General features: G+C 36.1%; 2 protein-coding genes and 1 pseudogene across 3 annotated transcripts in view; 2 read left to right on the top strand and 1 right to left on the bottom strand.

Moving 5' to 3' along the window:
* The window catches only part of LPCAT4 (lysophosphatidylcholine acyltransferase 4), a 162,631-nt gene that overhangs the window by 119,129 nt on the left and 17,153 nt on the right, over positions 1-26,349 (bottom strand). The window lies entirely within an intron of this gene.
* On the top strand, positions 106-5,611 carry LOC309625467 (olfactory receptor 11G2-like). Its single transcript, XM_082385041.1, has one exon. The coding sequence runs from the start codon at positions 3,939-3,941 to the stop codon at positions 4,872-4,874; it is 936 nt and encodes a 311-aa protein (XP_082241167.1). The 5' UTR covers positions 106-3,938; the 3' UTR covers positions 4,875-5,611.
* On the top strand, positions 17,147-26,325 carry LOC309625472 (olfactory receptor 11H4-like; annotated as a pseudogene). The gene has a single exon. The product of its transcript is annotated as an olfactory receptor 11H4-like (transcript).

Genomic DNA, 26,349 nt, shown 5'->3' with positions numbered 1-26,349 from the left:
GTAACATTGAAATAGACCAGACAGAAAGTAAGTTCTTGAACATTAACTAAGCCACTTAAAGTGCTGAAAATATTTTGAGACGATCGTTAAAATGATTAGCACAATATATATATATATATATATAAACTTTTAGAAGCATCCTGCAAAACACTTTGATTAAAAATGCCCCAAGCACAATTAGTAACAAATTATTTTGACCTATTGAAAACTGGGTGACTCTTCTCTAAATTGGTGTTAAGCCTGTAGACCTAAAAAGGACTTTTTTTAAACTTTATGGAATTTAAAGTTTATAAGCGACCTTCACATGTTATACCCAATTTTCTTTTGAGTGACTCCTTCTATTCATTAGCAGTTACTGTATCCTTATGGCTCTAACATTTGTTAACAGCCTCCTTCAAAGAACAGGACATTAGAAAAAAATGGTTCAGAAAAGCAGAGAGTTGTTTCAGAAAATACCACATTCTGCATATATACACAATGGAATACTACTCAGCTATAAAAAAAAGAATGAAATAATGCCATTTGCAGCAACATGAATGGACCTAGAGATGATTATACTAAGTGAAGTAAGTCAAAAAGAGAAAGACAAATATCATACGATATCACATGTAGAATCTAAAATATGATACAAATGAATTTATTTACAAAACAGAAACAGACCCAGTACACAGAAAACAAACTTATGGTTACCGAAGGGGAAAGGGGGTGGGGAATGGATACATTAGGACTTTGGGATTAGCAGATACAAACTACAGTAAGTCCCCTACATACGAACGAGTCTCGTTCCAAGGGCGCGTTTGTAAGTCCAATTTGTTCGTTAAGTCCAACAAAGTTAGCCTAGGTACCCAACTAACACAATCAGCTATATAGTACTGTACTGTAATAGGTTTATAATACTTTTCACACAAATAATACATAAAAAACAAACACACACAAAAAATAAAGAAAACATTTTTAATCTTACAGTACAGTACCTTGAAAAATACAGTAGTACAGTACAACAGCTGGCATATAGGGGCTGGCATCAAGTGAACAGGCAAGAAGAGTTACTGACTGGAGGAGGGAGAGGAGGTGGGAGATGGTTGAGCTGAAGGAGCATCAGCAATAGTTGATGGAGGGCAAGCTGCAATTCCACTCACGCCTGACGTTGATGGAATGCACGTTTGCATCTTTGAAAGTTCACAACTTGAGGGTTTGTATGTAGGGGACTTACTGTACTATATATAAAATAGATAAACAACAGGGTCCTACTGTATAGCACAGGGAACTATATTCAATATCCTGTAATAAACCATAATGAAAAAGAATTTAAAACAAAAGAAAATACCACATTCTGAATATTTTCATCCTCAATGAGAATAGTGTAAAATAATGCAAATATATATTAGATATTTCATGTCTGGTTTAAGTTCACCTTCAAGAGATGAATGTTTGGTATCTGAAACTTAATCTCAGTCCCTAGTCACATGTTCTTAAAATCAGATAGGAAAGGGCATTTAGAAAGTGTAAGTTTATGGTACAAGAACCAGAACCTGTTCCTCCCACAGCTGTGGCACTAAAAGACCTCAGGTAATACAAGATATAAACTACCAGGATCTTGGGAAATTTTATTGGCCACATGAGTCCCCCATGTCATTGAAATCATATAAAATCCAGAACTAGATCTGGCTCAGAGATGGAAGCTTTTGTACACATTTTATAAATTTTGAAATATTAATTGGTTTACTAGTCTCCTGTCACAATTTTTCTTCCTCTCCAAAAACAAAACAAAAATAACACTGTAATCAACTACCTATCTCCTGACACCTTCTGCCATTTATTCAGGGAGGTCTTATTGCTTTTGAATATTTCAAAGACTATTGTCAGTTTCCTTGGATAACTATGCCAACTCTCAAAAATAATTTATGATTGACTGATTGATTCCAGATAATGGAAAATAGATATGTTTTGTGTTCCTTATACATGTCCTATTTACAGAGGCTATAATAACCAAGACCAAGGTCTGAGTGCAGAATTATTTAACAAAGTTTTTTTAACTCAGAAAAGTATAAAGCTATTATGGAAATGGATAACCATCCAAAGTCATTCTGCCAAGACTGGGAGAGGGAGCAAAAAAATTTCTAATTTTCTCTTCTTTTCAAGTTTCTTGCTACATGTACCTTAGCATTAAATCAATAATATCATGTTCTACAGTTTATATAACTAGAATAGGAACCAATGGATTTTGCATAGTCATATTCCCAACCCAGATAATCAAAGACCTGTTTCAACAAGACCAGATTATTGTTGATCCTTTCTCTCAGCTGGGGGATCTCTACCCTAAGTGGCTGGGAACTCTATTAACAGAAGTGAGCTGCAGTTATTTCCTACAATTAATTTGAATGTTTTACTCCTGAAACTGGTAGATTGCATTATCAAACAGAATCAACGCATTAGTTAAGTACTTCAAAAGAGAAAAGTGATTCCAGTAGTCCTGTTCCATGGCCACACAATCTAAATCAGCTTTGTCCACAAGTAGCTGTGTTGGCATGATCTCTTTCTGGAAGCTAAAACAGTGCATTTATTCATTCATTTTATAAATATTTATTAAAAGCTGTCTAAGTGCAAAGCATTATGCTAATTCCCAATCACTTCTTATAAAGTAACTTCTCAGGCAAATTGATTTTGAGCTGATGACAAAGTTCTGTTGAAACTTGCTGCTTAGGAAATGCTCCTGAGTGAGCCACTTCAAAGAATTCTCTCCTGAGAGAGGTATATAAGAAACGTAGGAGTACAGTAAAGACATGTCTTCTTTAGATCATAAGGCTGATCACAACACTCAAAGCTCATATAAGATAAAGGTGGCTGTAAATTACATCATGCATTAAAATGTTCTCCTAAACCAAGTTTGAAGACAGTTTTCTTTATAATTTCCAGAATACTCTCCCTTGAGAGCAAAACAATTCTGACATAAGCACCTACTCTGAAAAAAAAAAAAAAAATACTGCCAGGAAGAAAGAAAAGAAAAGAAAAAAAAAAGAGAAGCCATTAAAATGCAGTCTGTATCTCATTCCCCAGGCTCTGGTAAATAGAGACCTTACCATTAGAAGAGAATGTTGACAATCAGAGCTTTCATATACTGTCAGTGGGAGTGATAAATAGTGCAATAATGATGGAACACTGTTTAGCTTAATCTGCTAAAGTTGAAGATACACACACCCTATGATCCAGCCTACAGAAATGCATGCATGTGTGAACCAGGAAAAAGGAACTATATGTTCAGAGTGGCATTATTCCTAAGAGCTCCAAACTAGAAATAGCCAAAATATCTATAGTACAATGGTTTAATAAGTGGTGGTTTATTCACAGAACGTAATAGTATAGAGTGGTAAAATGGACACACTATAGATACACATAACAACATGAATTTCAAAAACCTTACCTTTGAACAAAAGAAGCCATCCAAATACTATATATACCATTATTTCACTTATGTAAAGTATAAAGACAAGCAAAACTTTAAAATTTTGTTTCAGAATGCATACTTAGCTATTAAAATAAAGAAAAACAGGGAGATGATTACCATCAGGAAAGGAGAATGTTGACAATTGGAGGGACAGGGAGCACAAGAGGAGATTCTAGGGTACAAGTGATAATCTATTTCTTGACCTCAGTGGTAGTTACTGCAGAGTTTTATATATAATGAATTAAATGTTAAGCATGTTTCCATACATTTCACAATAAGTAAACGTCTCTATCTACTGATATTCACTGACTCCTTGTGTTTTTACAATCCAACCACTAAGCCAGGACAGTATTTCAGGATTAGACAAAAATAGTAACTGTTGATATATAAATGTTTATTGCATTCCCCAGGGTGGCTTCAGTGCATATCTGGGTCCCCATCTGTCTTTACAATCATTCAATAATTTGATGGTCTTTTTACAGCTCCCAGACCCATGAAAATCTCCAACATCCCCAACAACTCCAGCACCATCACTGGCTTCATCCTCCTGGGCTTCTCTTGCCCCAAGGAGGGACAGATCCTCCTCTTTGCGCTCTTCTCTGGTGTCCACCTCCTGACCCTCATGGGCAATGGTTCTATCATCTGTGCTGTGCACTGGGATCAGAGACTCCACACCCCCATGTACATCCTGCTCGCCAACTTCTCCTTCCTAGAGATCTGGTATGTCACCTCTACTGTCCCCAACATGTTGGCCAACTTCCTCTCGGACAACAAGGTCATCTCCTTCTCTTGGTGCTTTCTCCAGTTCTACTTTTTCTTCTCCTTGGGTTCTACAGAATGCCTTTTCTTGGGTATTATGGCATTTGATCGATACCTTGCCATCTGCCGGCCTCTACATTACCCTACTCTTATGACTGGCCGTCTCTGCACCAATCTTGTGATCAGCTGCTGGGTGCTTGGTTTCCTCTGGTTCTTGATTCCCATCATCATCACCTCCCAAATGTCCTTCTGTGGATCCAGGATTACTGACCACTTTCTATGTGACCCAGGTCCTCTTCTAGTACTCACTTGCCAAAAAGCTCCTGTGATGGAGCTTGTCTTCTCCACTTTAAGTCCTCTGCCTCTCATCATTACCTTTCTCTTCATCATGGGGTCCTATGCTCTGGTTCTGAGAGCTGTACTGAAAGTCCCTTCAGCAGCTGGACGAAGAAAAGCTTTCTCCACCTCTGGGTCCCATCTGGCTGTGGTTTCATTGTTCTGTGGTTCAGTACTGGTCATGTATGGGAGCCCAACATCTGAGCATGAAGCTGGAATGCAGAAGATTGTGACTCTGTTTTATTCTGTTGCGACTCCACTTCTTAACCCTGTTATATATAGTCTTAGGAACAAAGATATGAAAAAGGCCCTTAAGAAATTTCTGAGACTATAAAAAGTGTTCATCAAAAAGGCTCTTGAGCAATTAGAGCCCCAAGTTGTATTTAACTCATTTACAAAAATTGCATTTAACTCATTTTTAGGTTTAAAAAGTGGTTTTATTCAGATAATTGTTCATCCTAGTATTGACCAAAATTTCAGTCACCCGTGAACATGTATCTGTTGCTTATTTCTTCTCTTGGTTCTTGATCATTTGTCCTCTTTCTTACATGCCTCATTTTTTACTGAATGCTAAACATTATATTTAAAAAATTTAAAAACAATGTAACAAAGTTTTCTCTTAGAAGCAGATAGAGTAAGGCAGATCACTTTGATCTCATTTAAACAGTATTTTCAGGTGTTTTATAAAAATAATCTAAAACAATTTTGCTCTTGTTTCTGGGATGTGACCCTTACTCAGGAACATGACCTTTCAGAGATCTCAACTGCAAGCCTGAACTGTTCTCAGGATACCTCCACCTTAGCGAGCCCTGGTTTCCTATTCCTGTACTCTTTGAAACCCATGACTCCTAAAACCTCTGCTCAGCTCTTTAGCCTCCCAGTTCGCTTTCTCCTAGATTTCTTGAAATCTCATCTTGCACAGAATGCCTAAGAAATCCAAAAATGCCTTGAAAGGAGACTACATCATATTTTGAGCCTCACTTCTCTGTGGTCCTCCTTTCTCCAGTATATTTTCTCAAAGCCTAGCTGCTTTGGCAGCCACAAACACCAAATCCTTTATTTCCTCAGTTTGGTGAAACTACTGCTTTCTGCTGAGACTTTATTCTTCCTTCCCCCTGTTCTTTCTCACATGCCTCCATGTCCCCATATCCTCGCCCTACCCAGTGAGTGTCATTGTCCTCCGGGAAAAACACTCAAGGTGAATGTAGAACTCATCTCCTTGTTCCTCCCTTCTTGGAATTGTAGCCCCTGAAGTCTTGCCTGTGTTGATTGCTCTCCAGTGCCTTCAAGTGCTTGTTTTATGTACTTTGTCCAGATTTTATAGTTACTTTGGTAGAAGGGTTAGTTTAATACAAGCTGCTTAGTCATGACCATAACCAGAAATTCTTTTCTATTATATCTAAATTCCATACATTCTCACTTCTCCCCTCACTTTCAGAAGATGATCTTGCAGCATAATCATGCAAAAACCCACAAATCAGAGACAAGTGAATATAGGGACTGGTATAAACACAAATCTAGGATGTAGACCTCATTTCCTTTTCACTGCAAGCAGCTCCAGATTCCTGAGGATTCCACCCTGCAAACAAGGTGGGCAGGGAGAAAGGGGGTTGCTTTCAATAAAATAAGAAAAACCAGGACCCCAGAGAACCTAACACCACCCAGAAAGAAAACTGAATATTAGCCATCCTTGGAAGTTTGTAGCTATGGTTCAGCTGTTGCTTTGATTACACATAGCATTTTCTCCAATCCTTAATATATTGCCTGCAATATATTCTCCTTTTGGTTCAAAGGTATTTAATTTTCTGCTAAAGACTCTGCCATCCCCTTCCCTTTGTCTCTCATGAATGGACCCCACACACACATATGCACACATAAACACATAAACATATGCACAATCTCATGGTTTTAAACAAAATTTTCAAGTATTTTAATTCTCCAGGATAGACCATATATTAGGGCACAAAACAGCCTTAATAAATTTTGAAAAATTGAAATCATATATATCTTTTCCAGTTAGAATGTAATGAAACTAGAAATCAACAGCAGAAGGAAAACTGGAAAATCGACAAACAAGCAGAAAGTAAATGGGACAGAAAAAATCACAAGGAAAATTACTTTAAAAACCTTTAAACAAATGAAAATAAAAACACAACATACTAAAACATATGGAATGAAAATAAAGCAGTGCTAACAGAGAAATCTGTAACTGTAAATCCCTACATTAAAACAGATGAAAGATCAACAATAAGAGGAAAGTGAGAAGATCTACAAATATGTGGAAACTAAATAACACACTTCTAAACAACCATTATGTCAAAGGAGAAATCAAAAAAGAAATAAAAAATTATCTCAAAACAAATAAAAATGAAAACAGAACATACCAAATATTATGGGACGCAGCAAAAGCAGTTCTGAGAGGAAAGTTTATAGCAATAAATGCATATATTAAGAAATTAGAAAGATCTCAAATAACCTAACTTTACACCTCAAGGAACTAGAAAAAGAAGAAGAAACTAAGCCCAGAATTAGCAGAAGGAAGGAAATAATAAGAATCAGAGCAGAAATAAATGAACTAGAAACCAGAAAAACAATAGAAAATATCAACAAATCTAACGGCTGGTTCTTTGAAAAGATAAACAAAATCAACAAACTTGTAGCTAGATTAAGAAAAAAAGAGAGAAGACTCAAATAAAACTAGAAATTAAAAAGACATTACAACTAATACTATGGAATAAAATCATAAGAGACTACTATGAAAAATTATATGCCAACAAATTACATAACCTAGAAGAAATGAATACATTTCTAGAAACACACAACCTACCAAGACTGAATCAGAAAGAAATGGAAAATCAGAACAGACAAATAATAAGTAAAGAGATTGAATTAGTAATCAAAAACCTTCCAAAACAGAAAACTCCAGGACCTGATGACTTCACTGGAGAATCCTACCAAACATTTAAAGAAGAAGTAACACCAACCTCCTCAAACTCCTCCAAAATATCAAGGAGAAGGGAACACTTCCAAATGCATTCTAAGAGGCCAGCATTACTTTGATACCAAAACCAGATAAGGGTAACCCAAGAAAGGAAAACTGTAGACCAATAGCCCTGATAAATAGCCCTGATAAATATAAATGCAAAAATTCTCAACAAAATACTAGCAAAGAGAATTCAAGAACACATTAAAAAGATTATACACTATGACCAAGTTGTATTTATCCCTAGGATGCAAGGATGGTTCAACATACACAAATCAATAAATGTAATATATCACATCAATAAAATGAAAAATAAATCACATGATCATCTCAAAAGACAGAGAAAAAGTTTTTACAAAATAAAGCATCCTTTCATGATAAAACCCTTAAGAAACTGGGTTTAGAAGGAACATATCTCAACATAATAAAGACCATCTACAACAAACCCACAGCTAATATACTCACTGGAGGAACAAGGCAAGGATATCCACTCTCACCAATCCTATTCAATATCGTACTGGAAGTCCTAGCTAGAGAAATTAGGCAAGACAAAGAAAGAAAAGGCATCCAGATCAGAAAGAAAGAAGTAAAATAGTCATTATTTGCTGATAATATAATCCTATATATAGAAAATCTCAAAGAATCTGTTAAAAAAACTATTGGAATTAATCAACAATTTCAGTAAAGTGACAGGATACAAAATCAATATACAGAAATCAATTGTGTTCCTTTACATTAATGATGCTGCATCTGAAAAAGAAATAAAGAAAACCATCCTACTCACAATAGCATTAAAAACAATAAAATACTTTGGAATAAATTTAACCAAGGAAGTGAAAGATCTGTACAAAAAAATTACAAAACTTTGCTGAAAGATATCAAAGAAGACACAAATTAATGGAAAAACATACCATGTTCATGGATCAGAAGAATTAATATTATCAAAATGCCCATACTACTCAAAGCCATGTACAGATTCAACACAACCCCCATTAAAATACCAAAGATATTTTTCACAGAAATGGAAAAAATAATTCTAAAATTTGTTTGGAAGTACAAAACACCCAAGACAATCCTGAGAAAAAAAGAACAACACTGGAAACATCATGCTTCCAGATTTCAAATTATGCTACAAAGCCATAGTAATAAAAACAGTATGGTACTGGCACAAAAATAGACACATTAACCAATGGAACAGAATAGAGAGCCCAGAGTTAAGTCACAGCATATATGGTCAACTATTATACAACAAAGGAGTCAAGAATACCCAACGAGGAACGAACAGTCTCTTCAATAAATGGTGCTAGGAAAACTGGGGAAACATATGTTAAACAATGGAATTGGACCCTTACTCACACCACTCACAAAATTAACTCAAAATGGATCAAAGACTTAAACATAGACCTGATACTATAAAACTTTTAGAAGAAAATATAAGGAAGAAGCTCATTGATATTGGTCTTGACAAGAATATTTTTTTTGGCATGACACCAAAAGCACAAACAACAGAAGAAAAAAACCAACAAATGGGACTACATCAAACTCAAAAGCTTCTGCACAGCAAAAGAAGCAATTAACAAAATGATAATAATGGGAGAAAATTTCTGCAAACCATATACAGATATGGGGTTAATATTCAAAATATATAAAGAACTCAGTCAACTTAATAACAAAAAAACAAACAACCTGATTTAAAAATGGGCAGAACAACTAAATAGACATTTCTCCAAAAAGGGCAGCAAAATGGCCAACAGGCACATGAAAAGATGCTCAATGGCACCAATCATCAGGAAAATGCAAATTGAAACCAGAGTGATATATAAGCTCACACCTGTTAGAATGGCTATTATCAAGAAGACAAGAGACAATAGGTGCTGGCAAGGATGTGGTGAAAAGGGAACTTTTATACATCGATGGTGGGAGTGTCAATTGGTCCAACCACTATGGAAAACAATATAGAGATTCCTCAAAAAATTAAAAATACATCCAGCATATGCTTCAGCAATTCCACTTCTGGGTTTATATGCAAAGGAAATGAAAACAGTATTTCAACAAGATATATGCACTCCTGTGTTTATCAGAGCATTATTCCCAACAGTCAAAATATGGAAACAACCCAAATGTCCATCAGCAGATGAATGGATAAAAATGATATGGTACATATACATAATGGAATATTATTCAACCACGAGGAAGGAAAATATCCTCCAATTGCAACAAAATGGAGGCACCCTGAGCACATTATGCCAAGCAAGATAAGTCAGACAAAGGCAAGTACTGTATGATATTACTTATATGTGGAATATAAAAAGTTAAACCTATAAAAAAAGAGTAAAATGGTGGTTACCAGAGGATGGGGAGTGGAAAGGGTAAGAGTGATAGTTTGAGGGTACAAACTTGAAACAAGTAGTAAATAAGCCATAGTATAATGAATACAGACAATAACATTGTACTATAATTATGTAATGATAAATATTGTTATATCAGCAGTCATATTACAATATATAAATGTATCAAAGGAATACATTGTACACCTTCAACTTACACAATGTTACAGATCAAATTTATTCAAATTTTAAAACCCTGAAAAAATTAAATTAAAATTTAAAAATAAAATTAAAATAAGCAGTAGCACAAACAAACAAAAGAAGAAAGATCTCAAGTTAAAACCTAACTTTACACCTTAAGGAACTAAAAAAAAAAAAACAAGAACAAACCATACCCAAAGGTAGCAAAAGGAAGAAACTAATAAAGATTAGAGCAGCAATAAATAAAATAGAGAATAGAAAATCAACAACAACAAAAGAAATGAAACCAAGAGTTGGAATTTTGAAAAGATCAACGTAATAGACAAACCTTTAGCTAGACTGACTAAGAAAAAAAGAGAAAAACTCAAATGAATAAAATCATAAAGTGGAGACTTCACAGCTGATATTTTAGGAATAAAAATTATTATAAAAGAGTACAATGAACAATTATTCATTAAAAAAAATGTTTAACCTTGATGAAATGGACAACTTCCTAGAAACACACAACTACCAAGATGAATCATAAAGAAATAGAAAATCTGAATAGACCTATAACCAGTAAGGAGATTAAATCAATAATTTAAAACCTCCTAAAAAAGGAGAGCCCAGATCCAGATGGCTTCACTGATGAATTCTACCAAACATTTAAAGAAGAATGAACAACAATCCTCAAACTTTTCAAAAAAAGTTGAAGAGGAGGGAACACTTTTACCTCATCCTATGGGGCCAATATTATCTTATATCAAAGCCAGTACAAAAAAGAAAACTATAGACTAATATCCTTTATGAATATAGAAGCAAAAATCTTCAACAATATTAGCAAACCAAATTCAACAGCATATTAAAAGGATTATATACCATGACCAAGTGGGATTTCTTCCTGCAAGTTTCAGCATATGAAAATCAATGTAATACACCACATTGGCAGATGAAAGAAAATCTGTATGATCACCTCAATTGATGTATAAAAGGCATCTGACAAAATTCAACACCACTTTCCTCAAAAAACAAGGAACAGAAGAAAACTACCTCAACATAATAAAAGTCATATATGAAAAACTCACAGTGAACATCATACTCAATGATTTTTTTAAAAACTGAAAGTTCTTCCTCTGAGATTAGGAACAAGACATGAATGCCTAGTTTCACCACTTCTATTCAACATATTATTGAAGACCTAGCCAGAGCAACTAGGCAAGAAAAAGGAATAAAAGGTATCCAAATTGGAAAGAAAGAAGTAAAATTATCTCTGTTCACAGATGCTGTGATCTTATATGTAGAAAACCCCAAAGATTACACACACACACACACCCCTGTTAGAACTGAAAAACAAAGCCAGGAAAGTTACCAGATACAAAGTCAACAAACAAAAATCAGTTGCATTTTTATACACTAACAATGAACAACCCAAAAAGGAAATTAAGAAAATGATTTCATTTATAATAGCATCAAAAAGAATAAAATACTTAGGAATAAATTTAACCAAGGAGGCAAAAGGACTTCCATATGGAAAACTATAAAATGTTGCTGAAAAAAAAAACTAAAGAAGACACAAATAAATGGAAAGACATCCCATGTTTATGGATTGCAAGACAATATTATTAAGATGTCAATACTACCCCAATGTAATTTACAGAGTCAATGAAATTCCTGTCAAATCTCAATGATGTTTTCTGCAAAAATAGAAAAATCCATCCTAAAATTCATATGGAATCTCAAGGGTCCCTGAAAAGCCAAAACAATTTTGAAAAAGAAAAACAATGTTGGAGGTCTCACACTTCCTGATTTCAAAACTTACTGCAAAGCCACAGTAATCAAAACGATGTGGTAGTAGCATAAAGACAGACATGTAGACCAATGGAATAGAATAGAAATCTCAAAAATAAACCCTCACATATATGGTCAAATGATTTTTGACAAGGGTGCCAACATCATTCAGTAGAGAAAAGACAGTCTTTTCAACAAATGTTGCTAGGAAAACTGGATATCCACATGCAAAATAATGAAACTGGATCTTTATCTTATACTATATTCAAAAATTAATTCAAAATGATTCAAAGATATAAACATAAGACCTAAAACTATAAAACTCTTAGAAGAAACACAGGGGAAAACTTTCATGACATTGGATTTGGCAATGATTTCTTGGATACAGCACAAAAAGCACAGGCAACAAAAGAAAAAATAGATAAATTGGACTACATCAGGATTAAAAATATTTGTGCATAAAAGGATGCTATCAACAGAATAAAAAGGCAACCCAAGAAATGGGAGAAAATATTTACAAATTATATATCTAAAAAAGGATTGATATCCAGAACATATAAAAAACTCCAATAACTCAACAACAACAACAACAAACAATTAAAAAATGGGCAAAGTACTTAAAAGAGGCAAAGGACTTCTCCAAAGAAAATATACAAGTGGCCAATAAGCACATGAAAAGATGCTCAACATCACTAATCATTAGGGAAATGCATCAAAACTACAATGAGATAGATACCATTTCACACTCATTAGAATGGTTATTATCAAAAACAAGCAAGCAGTAAGTAAGAATTGGCAAGGATGTGGAGAAACAGGAGCACTTGTACATTGCTGGTGGGAATGTTAAATGGTTCAGCCTCTGTGCAAAATAGTATGGCAGTTCCTAAAAACCAAGACTTACCATATCATTCAGCAATTCCACTTCTTGGTATATATCCAAAAGAACTGAATGCAGAGGATCAAGCAGATATTTGTACACCTCTGTTCACAGCAGCATTACTTACAATAGTGAAAAGGTGAAAGCAACCCAAATGTTCTTCAAAAGATGAATAAACAAAATTCTATATACACAAACAATGGAATATTATTCAACCTTAAAAAGGAAGGAACTTCTGACACATGCTAAAACATGAATAAACCTTGAAGACATTATGCTAGGTGAAATAAGCCAATCACGGAGGACAAATTTTATGTGATTCCACTTATATGCTTCCTAGAGTAGTAAAATTCAGAGGCAGAAAGTCAAACAGTGGTTGCCAGGGTCTAGGGGAGAGTGGAATGAGAAGTTATTTAATGGGTATGGAATTTCAGTTTGGGATGATGAAAAGTTCTGGAGATGGATGGTGGTGATGGTTGCCAGTACAGTATGAATGTACTTAATGTCCCAAACTGTACACTTAAAATGGTTAAAATTATCATTTTTGTGTTATGTATATTTTACCACAAGAAAAAATATTTTAAAACCATCAAAAGGACTTCCCTGGCGGCACAGTGGATAAGAATCCACCTGCCAATGCAGGGGACACGGGTTCAAGCCCTGCTCCGGGAAGATCCCACATGCTGCAGAGCAGCTAAGCCCGTGCGCCACAGCTACTGAGCTTGTGCTCTAAAGCCCGCGAGCCACAACTACTGAGCCCACATGCCTAGAGCCCATGCTCCGCAACAAGAGAAGCCACCACAATGAGAAGACTGTGCACTGCAATGAAGAGTAGCCCCCGCTCACCACAACTAGAGAAACCCCACGTGCAGCAAGGAAGACCCAGCGCAGACAAAAATAAATTAAAAATTAAATCTTTTTCTAAAAAAAAAATCAAAAAAGTAACGGGAAAGTAAAATAATGAAAATTCTTGAATAATCTAGAAGAAAAGAAAGGAGAAATAAGGGAACAAAGAACAGACAGGAAAAATGGAAAACTAATAGTCTAACAGTAATTGAGGACTGGAAACAAAAATTTACAGTTGTCAAGTATGTGAAGAAAATATACTCCCAGAGAATATTCTACAGAGAAAAAGACTTTTCCTGGAATCAAAAAGAAATTCTCTGGAAATCTGCACAGACAGCTCACCACTGCCTTCAAGACATTACCCCTGCCTTCACTCTGGGAGCCAATTTAACCTAAACTATAATGAAAATTATAGATAAGGAAAGGATGTTACACCAAGGAGTCTTGAGGGAGTCATAAACCAGCCCAAGAGGAATCTGAAGACTTCACAATAATCTCTAAGATGAAACTTTAATTGCACCCTGGAGAGGCTCAACAACACTCCCTTCCCCTTCATTCACCTATGCCCCCTTATTGAAATCTCCTCATGAGGTTCATACCCCATTTTTTTCAGCTACTCTACAGCAAAAGTAACCAACATATAAAACTCACTTGTTGAATTTTCTCTTCTGGGTGACCCAAGTGAAAGATCTGGGTGCCTGGGGGTGATTGAGGTCCCTTGTGTAGCTCTTGATGAAAATATCAGTATGTCAAATGAGGCCCACATCTCAATGACTAATCACAGGGCTGTGCTTCTTTTCACTGGCTATCATATTGCCCAACAGAAGTACCCTGTTGCTACAACTGTTTCTTTTGAGCACTTCAGGAAGGGAGGAAAGGGAGTTTCAGCATTTAACTTTGTATATCCTAGGATGATCAGGGTCAGGGCCCTGGGTTTTGATTCTATGTAAAGGAAAAAGAAGCATCTATGAGAAGATACAGACTCAGTATTTATTCCCAGCTTTGTCTACACTTAGCCCTATCATGAAGGGTAAGTAACTTTTCTCCCTGTCTAGGCATCACTGTATTTTTTCTAAGACATCTACGAATGGATGCTAGCTCCAGTGGAATCACATTTTAATATTAATATACTTTTGCAAACTTTTGTGTGTTTTATGTTTCTGGATATATAGTTTCACCCACTAGTAACATAATAAGTTATGTTATAAGAAATGCTGACTCCAGTGCCCAGCTACTCATCTCCCTCAGTTTAACAATCCCTGAAACTTTCTTGCTTAATGATTCAAAAAGGAATGCCTCATTATTCAGAAATCTGATAAACTATGTAATTTGGTATGAGAAGACTGTTTAGTGTTGTATTCAGTAACTCATTTTCTACAGCGCCCCCAATAAAATATAACTTATTCCCACTTACTCTCATGCTCATCACAGGTAATGTAACACTCCCTTTAATTATTTATTTTCTTCTTCTTGAATTATTAACATTACTATGTTTTAATGTCTTCTTCCTTTATATCAGACCAAACTGTATGTTTTTAAGTGCCAGAATATATAAGGAGGTCAGTAAAATAAATCTGAGCAACCAAAGAGAGTTGCCCATAGCTTTGCTGTGTGATACATTGGAACAGAGTGACTTTTTAATCATTTAGGTTTTTAAATAATTATGCTAAAAAATTTATCTTAGCTACTTTGTAATCATATTTGTTGATAGTCCTATTATTAACAACAACAGCTATGAATTTTTTCAGGTCCTAGTATATTCCAGGAACTGTACTTGGCATATATATTCAACAGCATTTTCACAGGAGTGCTGAAAAATGGGTGTTAACTTGCCCAAGAACATGCAGTATGTCATATGCTATTTGAACTCAAATCAATGTGACATTGTCATTTATTTTCCTTTAAGTATAGTGATGTAACAGGACGACTGAGTTAAGTATTACTGGATTTAGTCAATCAGTTATAAACCAGATCCAGTTGTGGTATCTCACCACATAGATTGCAGAGTGAATGTTCTCTTTCTTCCTCACCAATCCGTGTGAGGATCCATTTTTCTCCTAAAATGACATTCTCAGTCCTTCCTCAAGAGGCCCATTTTTCTTGTTGGTTATATGTGGAGCTGCTTCACTCTGCTACTGGACCATCCAAACAAAGAAAGCATTTACATTGATCTCCTATGTGCCCAGGACAGATTTGAAAAACATTTGGGAGGGAAAATCAATAGGATTCGGTGACTGATTGCATATAGGACGTGACAGAATTAGAAAGTGCCTTGAACAACTCAAGTTTCTAGCTTCAGCAAATGCTAAATGGATTAGTGAATGGAGAGTAAGTAGTTCCATTCACCAAGATGTGAATACTAAAGGGGAAGGAAAAGATGGAAGAAGTACTGATCAACTATACTCCAATAAAAAAAATTTATTAAAAAAAAGTACTGAGCAGAATGGTGATAATAGGCCTGAAATATAAAAGAGGGTAAGTAATTAGGGAGGCTTATATTTAGAATGGACACTCACACATGACAGGGATATGAGGCAAGCTGGTTTAGTAGACCATAGATTTGCTATAAATTTGAGTCAGTCACACAAGACTGCCCAGTGATGTTCAGATTAGTGATGGTGATGTTCATAAATTCAGTAGATTAGCTTTTCACTGACAGAATTGATGAGTTTGAAATTCATTCAACCATTAATTCATTGAGCAAGTGCCTACTAAGCACCAGAAACTCAGTCAACTGAGAATATAAATTTAACATAATTTATGAATTATAAAAGTTTTCAGTCTAGAGGAAACATAAAAACATGATTTAGTCATTATGGCACATGCTCTAGTAGGGATATGTACAACATGCTATGGAAATATTAAGCAGGAATTTTTCTTATATATAATAGGGTTTTGCTTTGCTGACTTCAATAAATGATAGGTATCAAAGGATATCTAAAAATCTTCATCATCAAAAACTAGGACACAATACATTGATTAGTCTAATTATTAAATTTTTAATCATTTAACCTCACTTTATGGGTCAAGTATATTAAGATATATGCTCAAGAATATTAATTAGAGTACTTATTATAATACAAAACACTGATAACAATCAAAATCTATCACTATGGAGTTGATTAAATCTATAGGAAACCATGTAGCCACTGAACTGATGATGTAGAGCTATATTTTTGACATGGAAAAAAAGCTAAAATATATTAAATTTAAAAAGCAGATTAGGGCTTCCCTGGTGGCGCAGTGGTTGAGAGTCTGCCTGCTAATGCGGGGGACACGGGTTCGAGCCCTGGTCTGGGAAGATCCCACATGCCAAGGAGCGGCTGGGCCCGTGAGCCACAACTACTGAGCCTGCGCGTCTGGAGCCTGTGCCCCGCAACGGGAGGGGCCGCGATAGTGAAAGGCCCGCGCACCGCGATGAAGAGCGGTCCCCGCACCGCGATGAAGAGTGGCCCCCACTTGCCGCAACTAGAGAAAGCCCTCGCACGAACCGAGGACCCAGCACAGCCAAAAATAAATAAACAAATAAAAATAAAAGTAGCTATAAAATTAAAAAAAAAAAAAAAGCAACCATCACTCATATTAAAAAAAAAAAAAAAAAAAAGCAGATTATACAAGTACCCATCAACAGATGATTGGCTTAAGAAGATGTGATATGTGTGTATATATATACACATATATATAATGGAATATAACTCAGCCATAAAAAAGAATGAAATATTGCCATTTGCAGCAATGTGAATGGACTTAGAGAATATTATGCTTAGTGAAGTAAGTCTGACAGAGAAATACAAATGCTATATGATAACATATGTTGGAACCTAAAAAATAATACAAGTGAATCTATATACAAAACAGAAACAGACACACAGACATAGAAAACAAACTTATGGTTACCAAAGGGGAGGGGGGGAGGAGGGAGGAGGGGCAAATTAGAAGTATGGAATTAACAGATACAAAACTACTATACATAAAATAGATAAGCAACAAGAATTTACTGTATAGCACAGGGAATTATACCCAATATCTTGTAATAACCTATAATGGAATATAATCCACAAAAAAAACAAACAAACTGAATCACTATGTTGTACACCTGAAACTAACACAATATTGTAAATCAACTATACTTCAATAATAAATAAATAAATAAACAGGTTATAAAACAACATATTTTGAAAAATCTCATTTTAATTTTTAAATAAGAGAGGACTGCAATTCTCCAAAGAGTTAAAATTTGTTTACTCTGGGAAGCAGGATTATTTTTTTGCCTGGTTCTATATTTTTCATGTTCTAATTATTTTTTAAGTACTTTTACTTTGAAAATAAATTTTATTTTGGTAAAGTATATATTGAACATTGTAACATTAATAAACTGAAATAACAGGACGTAAGCAATTTCTATTACAGCATTTGAAATGTTCCAAATAACAATGTTAAAATATGTCCTTGCGTTTGGAGAAGGCTTATTGAAAATTTTTTACATGTCTTGTGTATAACCAAAATGAATGAAAAGAAAATATCATTTGTGTTCAGCAAGAAGAATTGATCTTTTGCAACATTTAGAGTAATATTATGTCTATTTGTCTACTTGACTTTTGCCAAATGACCTTTCTAAGCTTAAGATCCTAAGTTTCCTGGAGGTAGGCAGGTGGGACTGCAGTCAGAAATGTCAAAACCTATCATCTGTGATATGTGGACAACATAAGAATGAATCCTTTTAAGTAACTGAACCATATATTTTGAAATGGTTTATTTTAATGAGAGATCTGTGTAAAATGATTTTATTTTTTTCTTTTTTTTATTGGAGTAAAATTGCTTTACAATGTTGTGTTAGTTTCTGCAGTACAATGAAGTGAATCAGCTATATGTATACCTATATCCCCTCCCTCTTGGACCTCCCTCCCCCCTTTCCCCACCTTGTTTAGGGTAGTAGAGACTCAATTGACACATTAGAGGCATTTACAATAAAAATGTGAAGTAAAGTCAATTCAAGAATATTCTGAGGTAACTGAATTCTGTACTCTCCAGAAAAATTTTACTATGACCTCTCCTCTTGGTTTCTTTGCTGAGACTTATTCACTAATTCACTAATATGTTCTAAGAGAAAATTATTCAGATGTGAACAGCTCAGAGTGCATGATGGACATTCACAGCTCTGGAGTATCTGAGAAGTATGTCAAGTACTTTCCACTTGGGGAGAGATGTCCAAAAAATTAGTTATTCCACTCCTAATTCTTGGCTAAAAATTAACTCAGACTAAAAGGTGTTCTATTAGAAATAATTAATGATGGGTAGGGAAAAGAAATACAAACTGATAACCACCTTGCTCCTTTTCACAGAGGGTAGTGCTTCTGAGTTTCCAAAATTTCAAAGGGAAGAGAGGAGTTTTTTTAACCTAACCCATTGATAAAGAAAATCCAAGTAATGTAAAGATTCTATTGTTATGAACCCAATTTCACTGAAATTTGGGATCACTAGGATTGTTGGTTGGTGGCTTTTAAATAAGAGGTAGGAGTTAATTGATGGGTTATTCCAAACTAATTGCCAAACAGGCAACATAGCTACCTTGCATAGGTTTCCTACAAGTTTTTCAAGAAACAAAACAACTTGTATATTAGTGTTTTCTGTCTTCTCTGCAGTTCTGGGATTCATGAACAATTCAGTGGCAAGCACGGTGACTGAGTTTGTCCTCCTAGGCTTCCCTGGTTGTCAAGAGTTACAATGTCTCCTCTTTTCACTGTTCTTTGGGGTCTATATATTTACCATGGTGGGAAATGGGACCATTGTTTGTGCTGTGAGCTGGGACCAACGGCTCCATACCCCAATGTATATTCTCCTAGGGAATTTTGCTTTCCTTGAAATCTGGTACGTTACCTCCACTGTGCCCAGTATGCTAATCAATTTCCTCTCAGAGACAAAAACCATCTCTTTTGTCGGCTGTTTCCTCCAGTTATATTTTTTTACTTCCCTTGGTACAACTGAGGCATATTTCCTCTGCATCATGGCATATAATCAGTTCCTTGCTATCTGCCACCCACTGCACTACCCAACGTTTCTGCTCTATTTTGACATCTCTTTGCTGAGTGTTTGGGTTCCTTAGTTACTCTGTCTCCACTGTGCAGCTCTCTCAATTGCCTTTCTGTGGGCCCAACACCATCGATCACTTTGTGTGTGACATGGACCCACTAATGGCACTGTCCTGTGCCCCAGCTCCTGTCACTGAGATTGTCTTCTATGTCCTGAGCTCCCTCATTACCATACTAACTCTTCTGTACATCCTCGGCTCCTATGCCCTTTTATTGATAACTGTGTTAAAAGTCCCTTCAGCAGCTGGCCGGCAGAAGGTCTTTTCCACCTGCGGATCACATCTGACAGTGGTGTGCTTATTCTTTGGCGCTCTTTGGCCATGTATGTGAGCCCTACAGCTGATAACCCAGCTGAAATTCAGAAGATTATGACTTTATTCTATTCTGTGGTGACTCCCTTCTTAAACCCCATGATTTACAGCTTATGAAACAAGGAGATGAAGGCTGCACTGAAGAAAGTCCTGAGAATAGAATGAACATAAACTAATCTTACATGAGAACAAGTGAACCATTGTCCAGGCATAAAAGATTAATTAAGAAAGACTTCATATACTGCTGCTAATTCTCCAATGCACACTTTAAAGAAGATATTTTTCAGTGGAGTCCATCCATGTTTTATTCTTCAACTAACCTGGCAGAGCTAAACCATAGCTGATTCAGATTACATTCTAAGTGTAATAATAATATTTTCAACAAGAATAACTTCTTAGATAGTAATATGAGGGCATTATATTTGTCCTATTTCACACACTGTTTTAGTTTTGATTTTGGGGGGATGGAGGTGAAGCTAGAACAAGAGAAGTTATCCCAGGTGATCATCATTAGTGTATTCAAGGCATTTCTTAAGACAGTACAATATTTTTTAAAGTGAATAAGTAATCTAATTTAAATGCCTAATGGATTCTTACCTAAAGAATTTAGTAACAGAAAAACTTTCTTATCCCCTTAGCTCTTCATAGTTGAGAATCTTCCAGATTAGGGACAAAGTTTCATGCTTATATAAGTGATGTTTTAACATCATATAAAGCAGTACTTTTTTCATTCAACAAAAATTTATTGAGCATCTACTTTATTCTAGACACTCCTGTAGGCATTAGAGATACACTAAGGCCAAAATGGTCAAAAACACTATCTGTGTGGAGTTTAATTTCTAGTGAGGGACAGACAATAAAAGAAGTAAAAAGTAAAAATACAGCATGTTGGAGAGTGATAAGCAACATGGAGAAAGGGGTTAGGAGGACAGGAAGTGTGGGAGAAAAGGGTGAAATTTTAAATAGGATGATCAGGGAAGGTCACACTGAGAAGGCAACATTTAAGCAAAAGCTTGAAGGAGATGAGGGAATGAGACATGTAGACAGCTGAGGGAAGAGCATTCCAGGCGGAGGGAGGCAAGTTCTCTATAAGATCCTAAGGAGGAATTGTGTTCCAGTAACAGCAAGTAGTTTGGTTTGGTAGGAGTAGAGAGATTAAGGGGGAAATTATCAGAGAAGAAGTCAAAGAGAGTATACAGAGTGCCAAATTGTGCAGGACCTTGTGAGCCATAGTAAGAACTTTTAATTCTGTATGAGATGGGAAGCCTTTTTGAGCAGAGTTTTGAGCAGAGGAGTAACATAATCCCATTTACATTGTAAAATGGTCATCCCCCTGGTTGCTGTATTGACAGTAGACTAAAGAGAGGCATGGGCATTTAAAAACTCTTATTTCTAGTTGTCAAATAAAACTTGTTATTTCTTTTTTAAAGGAATTTGTATCTGCAAGCTGATCTTGAGGATATATATTTGGGGAAGGGGAAAAGTCAGGGAACTTGCTTGCCCAAGAGGAATGGAAAGTCCTCCTAGATCCTCAGACAGGAAATTCTAATTATAGAATGACATTTTCATGACAATCTTGAGAGATAATGGAGTTAGGAATCCACTCTTGAGGCTCTTGAATCACACTTAATCATATTATGATTATATAGACATTTACAAAATATTTTCATGTCTATTATCTCATTTCATTCTCATATCAGCCCTATGGAGAACAAAAAGGTAAGTATGTATCTAATACTTGAAGAAATGAACTCACCAAGCTCTTAGAGCTAGTAAGTGAAAACACTCAGGCTAGGACCTAGATTTTCTGTGTCCTAGTTTTCTATCTAATACCCCACCACCTTCTCTTTAGGTTCAACTCTGTTCCCACCCAGTGCCCCCATTTTATCCCAGGTCACTCCCTTTCACATGATGTCTGAATAATCTTCTCCACCATTTCCCTGCCTATCCCGGGCCTCTTTGTTTTCCTCAATATATCACAGCCTGGAGCACGGGGGAAGGTCACAAGAAATAGGCAGGAGGAATAGTTAACAATTCTAGACAGAGTTTCCCAAGACCTATCGGCATGAAGTTGCAGAGCAAAGAACACACACTTCCTGGGGGTCATCTTGGAGATCAGCAGCCCCTATGTCTGACCTCTGGTCAAGGCTCCTACTAGACCTCAGTAGAGAACCCAAATTCTGACCCCTGATCTATCACCAACCAGCAGTGTGATCCTGGGTCTGTTTCTTCTTCTGTGAAATGAGCACAAATATAATTTTCCCACTAAGACATAGAATTTCTGTGAAAACCAAAATGACACAAAATCAGATCCTGGTTTAAATGAAGCAGCAGAGGTTATAAAAGGAAAACGATTTGTCCAAATTTCTACAGCTTTTTTCAGAGTCCCATCCAACCTAAACTCCCAGCTTCAACTGTTCTGAGGGCCCCAGACTGCCAGCTGCTTCCACTGCTCCATGCTGTAGGTGAAAACACTGGGGAAATGATAATGTGCTGGGTTTGATATATTACTATTATTGTTATTATTATTATTTATAGTCCAAATAAAGATTGTTGTGAGTTCTTGTCCTATAACAGTATGGCTGGTTTATATGCTCTGATCTTCCTTAAAAATAGAAATGACTGGGCTTCCCTGGTGGCGCAGTGGTTGAGAATCTGCCTGCCAATGCAGGGGACACGGGTTCGAGCCCTGGTCTGGGAGGATCCCACATGCCGCGGAGCAGCTGGGCCCGTGCGCCACAATTACTGAGCTTGCGCATCTGGAGCCTGTGCTCCGCAACAAGAGAGGCCGCGATAGTGAGAGGCTCGCACACCGCAATGAAGAGTGGCCCCCGCTTGCCACAACTAGAGAAAGCCCTCGCACAGAAACGAAGACCCAACACAGCCATAAATAAATAAATAAATAAATAAAAATTTAAAAAAAAATAGAAATGACAAAATTTAATTATTAAAAAACCAAATTAAAAAAAAAAGTCTTCTAGATGCTGAAATCTAAGCCTACTTTTCCAGATAACAACATCACCTAAAACTCAGCTTCAAGTGTCAATTATCCCTGCAAATATCATTCTTAATCCTCTCTCCAAACCATGCTCAACTAATCCCTGATCCTACTGAAATCCTTCCCAAACTTAGAAGCTATTTCAAACATACCCATCCTTAACCCAGACTTTAATGATCTATACAGTGGTTGTCAAACTTCAGCATGCATCAGAATCACATGAAAGTTTATTTAAAAAGAGGTTTGTGGGCCCCAGACTGAGAGTTTCTGACTCAATAGGTCGGGGTAGGGCCTGAGAACTTGCATTTTAACAAGCTGTCGAGTGGCGTTAATACTGCTGGTACAGGGACTACATTTTTTAGAAGCTGCTTTGTTCTTACACAGCCTCACTCCTAAACTCAGTAGTGTTCTCTCCTTGAGTTCTTGCTATGATTGAATTCATCTTCCCCTCAGGGTCTCTGCCTCATCTTATTTGTTCTCCTTCACCTGATATCAATGAAAGAAATCATACTTCCCATCTTTGAACCATTTACAGTGCTAAACTTTCATTTTCACTAATGTTGCATCATGTCAGTCAACAGCATTACAAATCCACTTTTACAGAAAACTCAATTTTTTCAAACAAATGTGTTCAAGCTATCCTTAAAATTGAAAAAGGAGATTCTTTATCTTATGTCGAATGTACCAAAATTAAGTAACTATATATAGACGAAGAAACTTTTTAATTTAAGTCCTTACAGGTTAGACACCAAGAATGAAGTGGATGTACTTTGGAGAAAAGATCACACACACACACACACACACACATATGCACATATATTCTTTCTCTCCTTTTTTCTCTCCTCTCCCATTAACCTGTCCCACTCTCCACCTCCCTTCCCAAACTCAGATCAGTTCTTTAGAGGAAGATTATCACCACAAAGAGGAAAATTTTCCTGGCTTCTCTTGGATATTTATCCAGACCTCTGTGTGTCACTAGTTAAACCACTGGGAGAAATATAAACAAATATAGGTAGGATTAGATGCATGCACAGAAATACATGCACAGGGAACTAGGTGCCTCCCAGGGAGCACACTGGGGAATCATGGATCCTATTCAAGAGAGACCTGTAAACTCTTCATAATCACTGACATGAAAAATACATTTCATTTGGTTCAGAATACTAAAGGAAGCAAGTCTCTGGAGCCACAAATGCGGCTCTCCATCCATGAATGAGCTTTTTAGATTGGGTAATGAGTACAGTCTTGTAGGTAGAGATGCTCTCACATCCTCCTCTTGGAGACAGAAACACCACCAGGTATGTAAGGAAAGTCTGCCTGCATCAGTGCATCACTCCTTCTGTACACCCACTGCTGTAAGAGCATGCCATCCTTCTGTAAATCTGTTAACTCTTTGTTCCTTTGTTCTTTGTAGGAACAATGTGTTAGGGCCTGCAGGTCTCTTCTCCCAACATACTTCTAAGGAGTTCTTAGTGAAATACTCACAATAAGGGCTCACTCTGGTATCACAGAGTTCCCACTATACAACTCACTTAAGGAAAATAGTGTTCAAATGTCTTGGATATTTTGGAGGGGCATTAAATATCCTTCAGTTAGAATGTAGCCTGAGTTTTGAATCACTTTCTTTCTAATATTGGTCAGTGAAGTTTTGATTGGCAAATATCCTTCAGCAAGAGCAATTAAAGCAGGCTGTTCTTATTCTTTCAGAGTTGTTGGCAAGTGACAAGTGGCAAGTAGAAACTGAGAAAGAAGAAGACCAGCAGACTCTCTTGTCCTTTGGATTTATCTACAGATTAACCTTAAAATATAAATATTTAAAGAAAGAAGAATCCTTGCAATTACAATTTTTAAAGTGCTCTCCTCTGAGCAAGTGGCTTAAATCCTAAGCAAGTGGTTGGGGTTATAGAGGAGGATCTGGCTTCCTTATTAGTTAATACAGAAAGAATTGCCCAGGTTCCTTTTTCTGCCTCTTCTCTCCAACTGTTCATTCTGTTGTATCACTTGAGGTGAATAGAAAGATGAAAGAGGTGGATTTAACTTTATCATTTGAGGCCTTAATGCGCTACAATTTAAATTCAACATTCAACTTTTTTTTATTGCAAGCCTAGTAACTATGTTTTCCAGACAAAATGACAGCATGTGGTCTGGCAAATATAGGTATAGTTATGGAAAGCATATTTGAAATTATAGCTCTCCTATAAATTTTGATACATACAGTCATAATTATAGTCCATTAACTAAATCGCTTGGACAAAAGTTAAATTTTCATGTTTATTAGTCATGTTTATTAGAGGCAGTCTTTCTCATCATTCTAAAAATACTGTTATTCAATACAAATATCCAAAGTTACCCTGGAAATAAAACATTTATCCTCTGAGTTTGCTCTAAGTTTGACCAAATACTTAGAGGCAGGCCTCCTGCACTCTGAAGACTGTATAAACTGCAAAAGGATGAAATTTTGTGAGTATCTTAACAATGACATTAATAAATAACATAGCCAATTATCCTACTTTTGTAGTTAATATATAACTAAATTTAAAATATTGATGGTCAAAAAATCTACAAACAATAAATGCTGGAGAGGGTGTGGAGAAAAGGGAACCCCCTTGCACTGTTGGTGGGAATGTAAATTGATACAGCCACTATGGAGAACAGTATGGAGGTTCCTTAAAAAACTAAAAATAGAACTACCATACAACCCAGTAATCCCACTACTGGGCATATACCCTGAGAAAACCATAATTCAAAAACAGTCATGTATCAAAATGTTCATTGCAGCTCTATTTACAATAGCCAGGACATGAAAGCAACCTAAGTGTCCATCAACAGATGAATGGATAGAGAAGATGTGGCATATATATACAATGGAATATTACTCAGCCATAAAAAGGAACGAAACTGAGTTATTTGTAGTGAGGTGGATGAACCCAGAGACTGTCATTCAGAGTGAAGTAAGTCAGAAAGAGAAAAACAAATATTGTATGCTAACACATATATATGGAATCTAAAAAAAAAAAAATAGTCATGAAGAACCTAGGGGCAAGACGGGAATAAAGATGCAGACCTACTAGAGAATGGACTTGAGGATATGGGGAGGGGGAAGGGTAAGCTGGGACGAAGTGAGAGAGTGGCATGGATACATATACACTACCAAACATAAAATACATAGCTAGTGGGAAGCAGTCGCATAGCACAGGGAGATCAGCTCGGTGCTTTGTGACCACATAGAGGGGTGGGATAGGGAGGGTGGGAGGGAGGGAGATGCAAGAGGGAAGAGATATGGGGACATATGTATATGTATAACTGATTCACTTTGTTATAAAGCAGAAACTAACACACCATTGTAAAGCAATTATACTCCAATAAAGATGCTAAAAAAAAAAAAATCACATACCCTGTTTGAAACACAC

The sequence above is a fragment of the Balaenoptera borealis genome (assembly GCF_965194805.1).
Source record: "Balaenoptera borealis genome assembly, chromosome: 3".
NCBI lineage: Eukaryota > Metazoa > Chordata > Mammalia > Artiodactyla > Balaenopteridae > Balaenoptera > Balaenoptera borealis.
The sequence above is the reverse complement of the archived record's forward strand: the minus strand, read 5'-3'. Positions and strand labels throughout refer to the sequence as shown.

Excerpts from the sequence above, each read along its gene's own strand:
- LOC309625467 (XM_082385041.1), top strand. The coding sequence starts at position 3,939 with ATGAAAATCTCCAACATCCCCAACAACTCCAGCACCATCACTGGCTTC.